The 15,433-nt window shown below is 38.3% G+C and overlaps 2 protein-coding genes and 1 long non-coding RNA gene across 3 annotated transcripts; 2 read left to right on the forward strand and 1 right to left on the reverse strand.

Annotated features, from left to right (window-relative positions):
- Window positions 1–1,031: 1,031 nt before the first annotated feature.
- Window positions 1,032–8,202, forward strand: LOC143847902 (patatin-like protein 2). The gene is made up of 7 exons (XM_077356689.1): window positions 1,032–1,148; window positions 2,653–2,834; window positions 2,928–3,120; window positions 4,611–4,772; window positions 4,915–5,217; window positions 7,842–8,017; window positions 8,118–8,202. The coding sequence occupies exons 1-7, from the start codon at window positions 1,032–1,034 to the stop codon at window positions 8,200–8,202; spliced, it is 1,218 nt and encodes a 405-aa protein (XP_077212804.1).
- A 4,067-nt stretch (window positions 8,203–12,269) lies between these two features.
- On the reverse strand, window positions 12,270–13,460 carry LOC143848523 (diphthamide biosynthesis protein 4-like). The gene is made up of 2 exons (XM_077357476.1): window positions 13,096–13,460; window positions 12,270–12,985 (listed from the first exon to the last, which is right to left on the reverse strand). Coding segments are annotated over exons 1-2 (555 nt in total). The 5' UTR covers window positions 13,097–13,460; the 3' UTR covers window positions 12,270–12,431.
- On the forward strand, window positions 12,316–15,125 carry LOC143848524 (uncharacterized). Its single transcript, XR_013235408.1, has 3 exons — window positions 12,316–13,168; window positions 14,769–14,933; window positions 15,023–15,125. It is a non-coding gene; the product is annotated as an uncharacterized LOC143848524 (long non-coding RNA).
- The last annotated feature ends 308 nt before the right edge of the window (window positions 15,126–15,433 follow it).

The following is a 15,433-nucleotide window of genomic DNA, read 5'->3' on the forward strand; positions in this document are numbered from 1 at the left end:
TTTCTTTCTTCCAAATTGAGTAGGCTTGGGTTCGGACTCACCTAGGGATAAAATAGAAAAAGGCATAATCCTAAGATTTTAAAAATCACGATAAAATTACAAGATGGAGGTTGGGTTCGTGTTAGTTTAAGTTGCCCAAAGCCTCAACCCTAAGCCAACACAAAATTAATTAAATAAGGTTGACTTTTCTCGCCCTAATACAACCTAACCCAAGGAAATGCCAACCCAACCCGAGAACACGTCAGGTTTAGGGTGAGCTTGACCCAAGTTGCACCCAAAAAAAATCACCTTTTTCAACTACTTTGGTGAGGCAAAAGAGTCGGGCCACATGGGCATGGGCAGAAAAGGGTGAGACACGAAAAGTAGTCTCCTAGTACCAGTTTGAATCGAAACATGCAATCAAACACCACTATCAGATGGGTTGGCACCCCAAAACCAATCAAAACACCAACTAAACTCCAGCCAAGCAGACCCTAGTAGATTCACCCATCGATTTATTTTAGTACATGGGTACTTCACCTAAGTTCTTACCTAGATGTTGAAATCTGTGATATACGGAAAAAAAAAACTCTGATATGAGTTCTAGCTATTACCAAAATTAGATAACTAAAGAAAGATCAATTAAATATAAACCCTACTGCAAAACCACGTTGCCATGGTAATTCCACTAATATATCATTCTCTGTCAATGGATTCAGTCATCCTTTCCTGCTAAATTGTCAGTTGTAATTTCCCTTGACCAGAACCTTATAGACGGGCCTAACTTCTATCCTTATCTAATTTCTCAAACAAGCAACCTCTAATTATATTCACTTAATTGAAAGACTAAGTAGCATTTGGTTTGATTAAATGTGGCAGCCTGACCAGAATTTATTTTCTATAAACAGCGTATCAATTCCAAGAAGATCATATTTTCTGTTAAATACTGAATCAACTATAGTAGTATTCATTCTTCCAAAACATACCCATTAATGGAAACTCTTCATTAGTTTAATACCCCATCTAATTTGGTATCCTATTCTTAATACTCTATGGAAGAAGAACGCCCTACGTATGGAAACCTAATCACTATTCTTAGCATCGATGGGGGAGGAATTAGAGGAATCATCCCAGCAACCATTCTTGGGTTCCTAGAATCACAACTTCAGGTATGATATATTTTGAAAAAAAATCATCAACAATGTACATAAGCTTATCAAGCTTGGTTCTTGGGTTCCAGGAATTAAGGTTGCAACTTGGAGCGGATTAACTGAACCGTATTGACCTGACCCAAAAATACCTCGGGTCAGGCTCAGAATTCATGGGTCTTGGGTTGGGTGGGTTTTCAGGTTGGAAAACCTGCCCATTTGGGTCGGTTTAAAGTGTGCAAAACCCAACCCTATCTAGGTCGACGTAGGTTTAAAGTCAAGGGGGCAAACGGGCCGTGCCGGCCCGCGGCCGGGCAAGGGACGGCACGCCACGGATAGCTACAGTGACGCGACGAAGCTGCGGGCCGTGCCGGGCTTGGTTGGGCGGCCCGGCGGCTAGGCACAGCACGGGCCGCGAGCCTTGTTCCCCCTTATAAAATGTTTTTTTTTTTTTGAAAACCCCGAAAATACCCCCCAAAAGTTGTTTCAAACGGCTAGTTTGGGGGCTATTTTCGTCCAAAACATATATTTTCAAAAATAAAAATAAAACATGGGCCGGCACGGCACGACACGGCTGGCCGCGGGCCGTGCCGTGCCTAGCCTCAAGGATTTCCGCCCGGCACGGCACTGCCCATGAACCCTTCCGTGCCGTGCCGTGCCGTGCCCGGCCCGCGGGCCTATCTGGGCCTCATTTGGTCGGGCCGTGCTAGCCCGGCAAGGCACGTTTGCCACCTTGCGTTTAAAGAGAAAAAAAAAACACAAAACCTAAAATCAGACAGACTTTTATCGGTGTACTTTGAATTTCTTAATTATATCTCGAGTAACATGACAAATTATTTCCACGTATATTGTTATAATTGCTTTCATTGAGGTGGTCGGGTTTGTGATGTGAAAAAAGTAGTTCCTTCTTTAATTTGTGGACGTGATGACTTAAAAACCTGACCTAACCCAGCCCGAGAAACTATCTCAGCTAGGGTCAGGTTTATGATTCTTGGGTTATCCCATAAAAACCTTAACCCCACCCAAGATACCCATACCTATATCTCCAACAGCTTAAGCTCTCGGAGTTGGTGTTATTTAATCATTTATAATTTAGCACTTCCCCTCACGTTTGGCCCCTCTTTTTTCGGTTGGCCATACATGTGGATTTTTAATTAATATCAAAAAGTTGTTGGGTTTTGAACCCGGAGCTTGCCCTTAGGCAATTGCTCTTATACCATGTGAAACAACTAATTACTCCAAAAACTTAAGTTGTTAGAGTTGGTATTATGTAATCATTTACACTTCAACAATATATTTTGGGAAATGATTTTAGCACTACCATGTTTTGATAAAGATGCGCGACGCATCTTGTCGTTTAGTATTTAAAGGCAAGAGCGTTTTGAGAACTGTAATATTCTTCTGAAAGCACTTCAAATACTAAACGTCAAGATGCTTTGCGCATCTTTATCAAAACATCGTAGCGCTGAAATCATTTGCCTATATTATTTTACCATTTAATTTCAAAGGTTGTGTTATGGAGCAGGAACTCGACGGTGAGAACGCAAGAATTGCAGATTATTTCGATGTGATTGCAGGGACAAGCAATGGTGGTCTCGTGACTGTCGTGTTAACTGCGCCAAATGAAAAAAATCGTCCTCTATTTGCCGCCAAAGATATCAAGGATTTCTACCTCGATCATGTATCCAAAATCTTCCCACAATCAAGGTAATAACAACAACAAAGATAACTATAATGATGATTAACCGCTGATTACTTTACTAATTTACTCACATTTTTTCTTTGCTTTTGTTTTAAAAATCACCGTGGTCCATTTGCGTTAGCACGAAAGTTATTGAAAGCAATCGGTAGACCCAAATATAATGGCAAGTATCTTCATGATCTTGTAAAGGAAATACTAGGGAAAACAAGGCTGCACCAGACTTTGACGAATGTGGTTATTCCAACATTCGATATCAAGCATCTCCAGCCCACCATCTTCTCCACTTATGAGGTTCTTCTTCTTATTATTATTAGTATTATTATTATTTACATGCTATTTAGGTGGAATCATGGACATACAAGCTTGAAAGTGAAATGAGATGTTCTTACAATTAGCCCTAATGAGTTGGTTTATATAACTAGATTTTTAATAGCCTTACAATTAACCCTATATATAAAACACACAAGGGATAAATATAGAAAGATTAAAAAAAGAAGTCCTCACCGGAGCGCTCCCTAAGCGGAACATCAATCTAATCGAGAAAAGACAGTTCGATGATGAATATCAGTGATATTGATTTCACTTCGTTAGGAAAGAGTGAGCACTCTTTGAGGAGCTCAAGAGGTGTCTCATCTCTATTTGCATTAGAGAGACCCGCAGATGAAAGAAGATCTTTTGCATATTGACTCTGAGTAAGAAGGCTCTTTTCTATAGTGCCCTTGATGAAGTGATTTTACCCAGGATATTGGGAGCTTGCTTAATCTATCATAGGGATTTTTATTAATCTAGTTTTTCTTTATTTTCTACGAAGAAAATAAATGAGAGGAGAGTGAAGGGACGGGTGCAGAGACCAGTGGACGACTAGATCGGCCATCCGCCAGAGAACGTTGTTGCTAAGGTCTTGGTCTGTGATAACATAAAATGGAATGAGATTTTCACTAATCTTGGTTGCCTTACAATCATCCCTTTGAGTGTTCTATATAAACACTCATTAGGGTGTTTAAGGGTAAGACATAGGGTTGAAGGCTAAGAAGTAGAAGAAGGTAGGTTGTTGAAGGATAAACCCTGAAGAAGGGTAAGGGATTGGAGAAGGTAGGTTTAGGACATAGAGAATGAGAAGGAAAAAGAAGATTACTTGTATAGACAATATATAAGGAAGATTATAGAAGAGATGAGACTAAGAAAGATTACAGAAGAGAGGAAACTAAAAAAGATTACAGAAGATAATAAACTAAGAAAGATTATAATGATTACAAACTAAACAAACTAAAAACTTACAGAGGGTTACACCTTAAGTAAAAGCTTGGCAATGAAAACTTGACAAAGAAGTTAAATAAGAGAGGGAGAGAGAGGTTATATAAAGGAGAGGGTTTAAGAGCTATATAAGAGACAAGGATTAAGGGTTACATAACTTAAGGGTTATCAAGCCTAAGGCTTAAGGTTAAGGGGATATGGATGTATGGAACAAGGCTAAGGCCACCCATTAGGGATACACATAGAAACATTAAGATAAGAATGGAAAAAGATAATCCTAATCTAATCTAACCCCCTAATCTAGCAGGTAACCTAATTTAATACCCTATTCATCCAACGGTGTTACTAATGTTGTGGTCAGGGCAAGGTTTGATCAACCCACTCTGATACCATGAAAGGGAATGAGATGTTCACTAATCTTGGTTTCCTTACAATTATTCCTAACTAGTGTTTATATAGAACACTCAAGGGGATAAACAAACAAAGATTATTCTAACAAAACTTACTGTGCATTTTTCCTAGTGCAGGTAAAGTCTAATCCATCCTTGGATGCTCTTCTATCAGATATCTGTATTGGCACATCTGCAGCTCCAACTTACCTTCCAGCCCATTACTTTCAAACGAAAGATTCTCAAGGGAATGTGAGGGAATTCAACCTTATTGATGGTGGCGTAGCTGCTAATAATCCGGTATCTAATCTCTGGCCTACTCGCAATAATTTTTCCATTTTTTTAGACCAGATCAAAAATTAAAGAAGGTGCATTAACAACCTTTAATTTTTACTATACAATTAACCAAAAACTTAATGAATAATCCGAACCGTACTTTCAGGCTTTGGTTGCCATTAGTGATGTGACAAAGAAAGTTTTCGATAGGAATCAATATTTCTCCCCAATTAAACCAATGGATTATGGAAGATTTTTAGTTCTTTCATTAGGAACTGATTCACCAAAGATGGAAGAGAAATACAATGCAAGTCTAGCAAGAAAGTGGGGACTTCTGGATTGGTTGATTAGTGGCTCTTCGACTCCGTTAATGAACATTTATACTCAAGCAAGTGCAGATATTGTTGACATCCACATATATGTGGTCTTTCAAGCGCTTCATTCAGAACACAATTATCTTCGAATTCAGGTAAGAAGACATGCTAATTTTCTCCTATAATAGAAATTCTAATGTGCAATATACTTGGGAAATGATATTTCCATTTCCTTTTTGTTACGCGCCTGACTTGGTTCGCAACGTGATTGATCTTCTTAGAAGGAAGATTAGCCTCCTGACCCACTTCGAGGGAAGTGTCAATCCTCCTTGTGCAAAAACACAATTTCTTGGATAAAATTCTTCAATGATTTCTAAAGACTACTTGCATATTATTTATAAATAGAAACCCACTTACCACTTCTTCTAAAACTCCTGCACTAGCTCATCTAGAAACCTTATCCTTATCTCTAAGAATCATACCCAAGCCAAACAACTAAGGAATCAAATCTTAGAAACTATAAAATTTAATCTAATCTATTCCACCCCAAGCGAGACCCATCTATGCATGTAAAATTCCTCCCGCCTTGAGATCAACCTTGCCCTCGAGGTTGGATTATTGGAGAATATAATTTATTCCACAGGGTTCCCAAATCTTATTTGGCATAATCTTGATGAAAAACATAGTTGACATTAGCCTTTCACATTCTTCAAAAAGAGTGGTCGTAGTCATTCGAACCCTGCCTTCAAAATCCATTGTGATCCAAATTGGAAAGAAATGCAGTATTTCATGGAGCTTCATCAAAATGACAGAATGATCGAATAGTTGAACAAAACCAACTAACCCATCCTTGTCTCCATCAATTCTTGCACTTTCTCTACCCGAACTTCAACTTTTTCAAGATTTTGCTTTTCTTCATTTTTGCACATTTCCTAGATTGCTATGCTGATTTTGTTCAAGTCTTCCACAAACTGTTAATTGCCCTTCCATCAATTCCAAAATAAGTCCTTTGATCTTTCAAAAACCATCATGTACAAAATCCAAAATCTCCCAAGATCTGGCCATGATGTAGGATAGATTGCTTTTATACCAAATCTTACGAATCCGATTTGGTTCGCAACTTGATTGATCTTCTTAGAGGGAAGATCAGCCTCTTGACCCATTTCGAGGGAAGGGGTCAGTCCTCCTTCTTGTGCAAAAACACAATTTCTCGGATAAAATTCTTCATTAATTACTAAGACTGCTTACATGTTATTTATAAAGAGAAAATCCACTTACGACTTCCTCTAAAGCTCCTACCCTAGCTCCTCTAGAAACGCTAACCCTTATCTCTAAGAATCCTACCCAAACCAAATAACTACGGATGCAAATCTCAAATACTACAAAATTTAATCAAATCTATTCCACCCCAGCTGGGACCCATCTAGGCACGTAATATTTTTCTAGCATTTTTACCTCCTTTTTATCATCTTTTCTTAAAAGTTCCTTGTATTTAAGTCTCCATTAACAATCGGCCTCCCTTTGGCGGGGGCATCTACGACCTCCCCAAGCATAAAATAGGGGTATTTTTCATATGAAAATTGAAACAATTCTTGTATTTGGGTGATACTGGTGTATTGGGATTCGGGTTGGAATTCTATATGAGGTCTAGTTGCTAGATCTTTAGGGTTTTTTATGGTCCATAATCTTTTCAAATAGTGGCAAATAGAGGGTGTCTTGGATTGCCTACACCTAAAAAAATATGCCATTTGATTTGTCAAAATCAAGAGTTTGAATCGACATCTTATTATGATTTTGCCCGATTCCAGCATTTGGTTCAAAAAAATAAAGAAAATCAAAAGGTGAAATTGATATCGGGGCAGAATTAAAAGGGGAAAATGTCGGAATTTCCTTCCCTAGGAAGTGGCATTCTGAAGTAGGAATAAAAATTTTATTGGAATTTTTGGAACTAAATCTTAGTAAGGATGCATAATCGATTCCTTATTCTAGTAATCCAAATGAAGCCTTTCTGTGTCTTCCTAAGGCCCTGTTCCTTTCAGATTGCCCCAACCCATGGTGAGGGCCCCAACCGATTATTGGCTGGCCAATAATTGATTGGGGCCCTCACCATCGGTTGTCAAAATCTAAGACGAACAGGGCCTAAATGAAGTCATTTTCTTGAAAAAAATTAAAAGAAAAGATGGTGGGCAGGATGGGAAAAGGAGTGGAAATACCATTTCACAATTAATTCTGGGAAATGACATATTTGCAACTTTTCTTCCCAGGGCCACCACTTTTTAGGTTAAAAATAGTAGTCATAAACTCATAACCATGGTTTTAAATTTCGATCGAAATCCGAAATTTCGGGTTTCAGTGGAGACAGAAACCGAAATGGCACATACCCGAAACGTGTTATTATTTCGTACGAAATTTCAAAATTTCAGTCGAAATTTCGTTATTTCCGAAATTTTGTGCTAAATTTTAGGGATTTCAACCAATTTTTTTATTTTATGATTATCTGAAATTTCAGGGATTTCGATAAAGAATAAAGTATTCCTTTTATTATTCCGTCAGATTTCGAGCGAAATTTCGACCGAAATATTGATTTCTGTGGGGTCCGAAACCGGTACCGAAACCGAAATTTAAAACCATGGTCATAACTCATAAATACACTAGAGGGAGTGGCCCAAGGAAGAAAAGGGAGCTTATGTTTCACTTCCCAAAACTCTTATTTAACATAGCCTAAGCATTATAACTACACTCAATGTGCTAATTACCTTTTTCTTGCATGGAAACCTAGGACGATATGTTGACTGGAGATGTGTCTTCAGTCGATATCTCCACAGAAGAAAACTTACTGAATCTTGTGGCCATTGGTGAAGGGCTATTGAACAAACCAGTTTCAACTGTGAACTTGCAGAATGGACACTTTGAACCTGTGAGAATTGAAGGCACCAATGGACAAGCTCTCATAAAGTGAAAACACAAAACCCTCTAGAGCTATTCTTCTTAATTAAATGCCATCGTTTCTTTGATTTATAGGGCACTGATAATTAAATTGCAATCTTTTTTACAGGTTTGCTAAAAAACTTTCTGAAGAGAGGAGACTTAGGGAGTCAAAATCACTGCTTACCAAATCAGCCAAGAGCAATTGTGATTAATATATATGAGGGATGCTATATACACCCTTAAAATTAAGCATATGACACCCAAATCGGTCTGTCCAACTTGTAAAAAATAAAAATAAAAGACACACTGCTATGTTGAAAAATGCTTAAATTTATTGCTGTCAATATCAATCCCTTTTTTGCTATGTACATGTATGTTAATTGTTATGTTGTGTGGATTTCATTTATTTGTACAGACTAATAAATAAACAAATTATGTACTTATATCCCTAAGAATACATGTAAGTTGTTGAGTTAAGTTGGGAGTTTCCACATGCAAGGGATCCTCAAGCAATCCCTAAGCAAAAAATGCACTTTTCTTGAACTTTATGATGTTTGTTTGCCAAAGTAACACCCAAATCCTTAGAGATTACAACACTAGAAATATGTGTAATAATTGCATGTCTGGTGACGCGGCATTACTAGCAATTGCATATGAAATATCCCAAAAAATAAGAGATTTCTAGGTAATCCTGTCTCTCTCTCTCTCTCTCTCTCTCTCTCTTGGTTAACTTGCATTCAAACAAAATAAAGCACATGTCTTTACCGGGTTTTACATGGCAACCAAAATCCTGCCCCCCCTCCATAGACTTTACTTCCCTAAAGAATATCCAAACATAGCCCTAGGGGTTTCCAGTCTCTTTTACTCTGGAACTTAGTCAAGAGTCATAAAAATTCTCCTCTTTTTTCTTTTCTGAATTCATAGGTTGTAGGGCCTTTGATAGGCATGAAACCCTAAAAGAGAGAATGGAAGCTCTAGAATTTATCTCTTTATTAGGTGATTAGCAAACGTAAACTGAGTTTATAATCCATAGGGGTAGAGTGTAACAAAGAGAAGAAACTTATGGGGGATAAAATGAAGAGTTATGTATAAGAAGGTGGGATGTTCAGTTGTTTTGTTGATAGGGAACACTTTTCTTTGTTTTTTCCTAATAGTTATGTGGATGAGAGGACACTGCCATTTTCTATTTGGACAGGTAGGAATAATTAATGGGTGATTACAATGTATATCCCCGAAAAGAAATATAAAGATTTGCAAATTTTGATGCACACTGCTACAATTGATGTGCGCATGTTGTTGATATTGCTGAAGATCAATTGCCGCCTGTTGTTGAAGAACGTGTTGCATGAAAGATGAGCAGTGAAGAGCCTCTGTGAACTGGATTGGACTCAAGCCGGAATGGGAGAGTCTTTAGGCCAGTTTTGAATATTGAACCTTTTGGAAATGGGTCACAATGGACCAAAAGCCTCGATGGGCGAGAATGGGCCTCAATGGGCAAGACATCATGGGTCGGAAAGTACCGATCCTCATGGAATTTGGTTCTCATAAGCACGAACCTCAAAGAATCGAGGCCCCTTAAGTGAGTAGAGCAGATGAGAAAAAGGAACTTACAATCTGGAAAAAAAAAAGGGGAAGAAATTGAGAATGGAGAGATGAGCAACAAAAAAAAGGTGGCCATGAATATTGACGGCAATAACAATGACACGGGAAAGATTTGGTGTGCAAACTTTAATTTAGACGGTGAATGTTTTCTTTAATTGGCTGGAGATAGTAAATTTAGGACCATTTTGCGCAAGCCTATGTGAGAAAAATGACAAGATTTATGGATTCAAGAGGGAGATTTTGAAATCCATGGGGTGCTAATATGAATTTTGGGGATAGGCACTCCACTTATGATAAAGGAAGAGAGAGCTAAAAAGAAAACATTTGGGTAAAGATGGAAGGATGTGCCATTATGAAAATCGAGAGACGGGATGAGCAACCAAAAAAGGAAGTGCTGACGAGAAATAGGGAAAGTAAAAAATTGCTATTTTTTTGCAGCCCAGAGTATAGGTGGCTGATTCGGCTTTGCTTGCAAAGTAAGAAAAAACCAAAAGAGAAATAATAAACAATAAAGGTAAAAAAAAACAATAAAAAAACAAGTCCTAATTTGACACAACAACTAGTCATGAAAGATACTCCCTATGAAAGAGACTTGCTAACAATAATGGAATATAATAAAACTTTCTCCTAAATAGACTTTCTAAAACTGAACCATCCTTATGTGTAACCTTTCTAATTACGCTTAGGAAAACACTACCAAGATGGGACTTCGTTTGGAAAATAAAGTCGAACATGGAATTGGGCGACGATTTGGTCAATTCCACAGCTTTTTTTTTCATTTTGTGGGGATACGAGCTCACTTCCTTGTCTTTTGTGCATGTGTCACAACGTGGGATTTCGCCTTCATCTTCCAAACGAAATCCTGTTTTGCTAGCAGCCCTCTTACACTTATATGTTAGTGAGATTCGAGTGAGCAGTAGAATGGGAACGATTACGAGAAGCAATAGGAGAGTCAGATACCTGATGAGGGGGTAATAAGATCTCTGCCCGTGAGGACGATTTCTCGGTGTGCGAGGGACATGCCTGCTGTGGACGACGTTTATAGTGGACTGTAGTAGGGGGACGAGCCACCCTGGGAGCACACGAGTCGACCTGTCCAGGAGGGCAAGCAGGAGGATGTGCAATAGGAGTAGGAGGAATGGGAGAAAGCTCAGAAAGAGAAATAGTCACCTCAGGTTCTGATCTGGCATTGGAAGGACCAGAGGAAAAGCCAAAGAAGGGTTCTAATTCGAAAAATGTGACGTCAGCTGATACATACCATCGGCGCAGACGTGGACTGTAGCAACGGTATCCTTTCTTGGTGAGAGCGTAACCCAGAAAAACACACCGTTCTGAACGAGGATCCAGCTTAACACGGCCGGGACCCAATTGATGAACAAAGCATACGCAGCCAAAGACGCGGCGTAAGTAGGAATGGGTCCTGATGTGGATAAACTATGTGAAATGGCTCAAATAATCACAAATGCAACCACTTGATGTATTGGGGCCTACATGGCTGAAAAGAGTTAAGATGATGCGTGTCCCTTTGTAGACTTTAAATGTAATCTATGTTTTAAGACTTTGAGCTACAAAATCAAAAGGTTGCGTGTGTGTATTTGGATTAGTTTTTCAACGAATTTAGTAAACAACAGCTTTCTTTAACATTTATAGTTTAAGATGGATGGGAAGGTAAACTAACAAGAAAGAAAAACTCCAACCTTCTTCATCTCCCCAACCACACATGAACCCAAGCACTGTATAATCTCTTCAAACTCTCTCCTATAAGTATTCAACACTAGGCTTGCTCCTCCACACCGTTCTCCATTTGTTCAGATTTTCTTAGAAGTGTACTTGCTGCTACTAAGCTAACCATGGCTTCTAACTCTCCTTGCTTCCTCTTCACTTTGCTCCTTGCGGCGGCATTTTCAAGCATAGATTTAAGCCTTGCGGCTCGCCATCTGCTACAGACTACACCCACTGTTCCGACAATTCCGACTCTGCCGATACCCACATTGCCACCGTTGCCTTCGACTCAGTTGCCACCACTACCGACGGTGCCAACACTTCCTCAGCCTACTTTGCCACCAATGCCTACTACCCAATTGCCCCCACTGCCTACAATCCCCACAATGCCTACCATTCCTACACTCCCTCAGCTCACCTTGCCACCATTGCCTTCTAACCCACTGCCCACAATCCCCTCCATTCCCACAACAATCCCTCCAATGCCATCCATTCCAACTACAATCCCTTCCATTCCTACACTGAAAATTCCACCCATCCCTTTCCTTGCACCACCCCCTTCAACCTAAATTCTACATGGTGGCAATCTCTTTATGTGCCTCCAACATTTGCATGGAACTAGCTTTCTTTACAGGGAATGGGGCCTTGCAAATTATTCTACTTAAAGATTTCATTTGTGTGGGGTGATTTACTTCAATTATTTTGATTTCAGTCGCTTCGTAAGTCTCTGTGTATTCAGAGTGATTAGTACGTTGTTATTGTTTACTTGTTATATGTTCATTTGTATGATTGATGATTAATGAAATTCCTTTTTGAGCTTACATCAGCTGAGTGTATGGTGAATTGATGAATTTGGGTTCTGTTAAGTAGGTTCTACTATGAACATGGGTGTCATTTGTTGGTTTTTATTCTTTGGAGCTAATATTATTTTGAAACAATCTGTTCATGGGCTGGACCCTGATAGGAAACAAACTGTGAATGTTCCTGAATCCGATCAGGAACATTTCAAACTGTGATTTGCAATCACATATCAAACTATTAGTGGTGCCATTACTAAAATATGGCAGTGCAGATATCAGTCCACACCAAAAAATTCTTAACCAGAAAACTGAAATAGTCAAGAATCTGTGTAGAGAATCAAACGAATTTTCAGAGAACAAGAGCCACAAGGAAGAACAACAGATGTCGGGGCTGCATTGATTGTCCGTAATTCCCTTCTTCCATGCCCTTCCAAAGAAAATCCCATCTCCCCCAGCTCTGTCGAATTGACAGAAAAATAATCCCCGCATCTGCATTGATAACAGAGCTCTAAAATTTCTCCACAATCTTCCACTGTCATCTCCTGGAATTTGACATCATCTGCAATTTCTGAATCTTGTCTTGAAGCCTTTAACTCCATGTCATAAACTGCAAGAGAATTTATATCACCAAGGATTTCCCAAGCCATTTGGACCATCAGAAATCTTTCTTGTAGTTCGTGGCATGGTTCGAAAGCATCGAATTTCCCTTGAAATTTATCTGGATGGGAATCAAGAATAGCAACCGTGTAGCTTGCTCGAATTTCATCGTGGCTTGCATCTTCTTTCACAGAAAGGACATCGTAGTGGGTTTTTCGTAGGGAATCCTCGCAAGTCAGAAGCATGGCTGAAGCTTCTTCTAGCTCCCAGTTCACTGCCAAATGCCAAATACAGACAAGAAAGGGAAGCATAAGTAGATAACGAGAACAAGGAAAGAGACCAAAACAAGGGAAGACAAGATCAAGAGATGAGGAGGAGAATTACTAAGAACAGATTCTGATCGATGTGCATTTCATGACATCCAATGGGTCTCAGCATCATAGCCCAAAAATGGAAGGTAAGATTTTTTTATTTTTTTTTAAAGTAACTAAAACAAACAAAATACAGCACGATTTAAGCATGTCAACTAGTTAAAATATGCTATAGACTAGACATAAGCATCATGCAATTTCAGTTGTAGCCTCTGCTAGAAGTTCTGTAGTACATGAAAAAAATTCTTTGTTAATTAACATGCAACTGAAATCTATTCCCAACTTCCCAAAAAATTCATGCAATCCAAACAGCGAAAAATGAATTGGGCTGGTTCATGTTATCTTTTTAGTGTACAAAAAAGAGCTGGAACTTTTAGAAATAATTTTCCTTTCCAAACTTTTCCAGAACCAAACAGGGCTTCACTCTAGAAACAAAAGCTACGGCATAAGTGCACATGGTAAGGTGGATCCCACTGTAGATTGGGCTTAGGGATGATCGGATGGTGCTGAAAGTACGATCAATGGGCCAACTTTAATTGTGTATCTGGTGTAGTTTTTTTGGTCCTGGTCCATCCATGGTGGGGCCCATATTCGAATCAGATGTGTGGTGGAGATTGGGGTGAACAAAGTGGGTCCTTGATGCGGACAAAAACGGAATAAGTCTCTTATTCTTCAACTTAATTTTATTTTCGTCATCGTATTTGTAGCTTATGTTTTAAGCATCAAATCATGTCTACTTGATTTGATTTTTATATCATTAGAAAGGCTTTTCGATTACCTATCTAATGAGCCCAAGATCACGTGATTTGGGTGCGACATAAGGAGTTTATGACTGATTTAGGGACACTGCATGTCTATTATGAGATTTCTATTTTATGGTTATTTTAGTCAAAGTCTTTAGCTTCTATTTAAGTTATTTTAGATGGACGTATGAGATTAGTTGCTTATGTCAAGTTGGCTTTTAGGGTCTCTTTTCTTATAAATTGATCTTATCAAGTAATGAGACTTCCTTGAATTATTGAATGAAAATTAACATTTAGGCTTTTGAGTTGTCCGACAACTTTTGGGTTGCTAAGATTGGGGTGAACAAAAGCAAAAGATGACGAAAGAGATTCACTAATCTTATGGATGAAATAAAAGATACGTGTTTGGTTGGTTTTTGCTCTTTTTCTCAAAGTACTAACAATTTGGTTAATTGCTTAGTCAAAACATGAGTTTCTAGGTAATCATTTTAAACTGGGGCAATCCTCACCACAGAAGTGTACAATTATTTAATAAAATTGTTATCTTCTTTCCACTTTTCCATGGTATAAAAATTCATGAGCTTTAGCGAGTTTCATCCAAAATAGGTGTATTTGCTGGCTATGTGTGGAATTCATGACCTTGTCATGGTGTGTCGTAATCTGTATTTGCTGGCTATGTGTGGAATATTTATACGCTGAATTGAATTCTCCATTGACACCCCATGAATTAATGGTAGGCACACATCTTTGTCACAGTAATTTTTGCTTAAACAAGGGACTGCAAAAGATTCAATTGAGAGTACCAGACCCTTTGTCCATCTTTTTCTTTAAAAAACTGCATGAAAATTCAGAAAAAGATAAACAACTGATCAGAAATATCATTTTTCTTCTAAACAAGTTGTATCAATGCTTGATTATTATGTTTTTTTTTTTTTCTTTTCAGAATAGAAAGGGTGATAAAGCAAAATATAAGGGCTTCCAATCTTAACTATGACTTAGCTAAAGGCTACCAAAAAATGACAAATCCAGCATGTCACAATTCAATATATTTAAAGACCACCTAACTACTAGAACATGATTTGATGCTTTCTTCACGCGCCTTTCTAAGGTGAAACTAAACTCCTCATGCGCCTTTCTGCTATTACTATAATTTTTTCAATTTCTTCACTGATCATTGAATTTCAAAATTGTTTACAGGTTTGCTAAACAACTATCCGATGAAAAGAAACTTCGAGATATGAGATCACCACATACCAAAGGTGTAAACTATACTTGATAAATTTTTTGGAGATAAGCCAGCCAGTAGAGTTGTTAACAAAAAAATGTATTATTTGCTATGTTCCAGTAGAGTTGACCATGCCTAAATAGTTTGTACGTGGGTTTGATACATGCGGTCCACCAAATCTAAAAGACGAATTCAAGAATATTTAAAGAAGAGAGGGACTGAGTCTTTGGAATACAATGATGATGTTGTAATATGGTTTAATTGGTGTTGATTTTCATCCAATTACGATATTTTGTACCTGATTTCTATGAAAACAGAAATATAGGTCAAGTTAGGAAACATTTTCCATGCGGCAAGATAAGGCACGGATTATAGGGGTGCAC

Source organism: Tasmannia lanceolata, unplaced genomic scaffold (genome assembly GCF_043159265.1).
Source record: "Tasmannia lanceolata isolate RefF3 unplaced genomic scaffold, GAP_Taslan_0.1 ptg000016l, whole genome shotgun sequence".
Classification (NCBI taxonomy): Eukaryota; Viridiplantae; Streptophyta; class Magnoliopsida; order Canellales; family Winteraceae; genus Tasmannia; species Tasmannia lanceolata.

What these genes read in the sequence shown, in the direction of transcription:
- LOC143847902 (XM_077356689.1), top strand. Translation starts at nt 1,032, where the DNA reads ATGGAAGAAGAACGCCCTACGTATGGAAACCTAATCACTATTCTTAGC. An exon ending in TCCTAGAATCACAACTTCAG is followed by an intron (nt 1,149 to 2,652) that starts GTATGATATATT and finishes GTTATGGAGCAG; the next exon opens with GAACTCGACGGTGAGAACGC. An exon ending in ACAATTATCTTCGAATTCAG is followed by an intron (nt 5,218 to 7,841) that starts GTAAGAAGACAT and finishes ATGGAAACCTAG; the next exon opens with GACGATATGTTGACTGGAGA.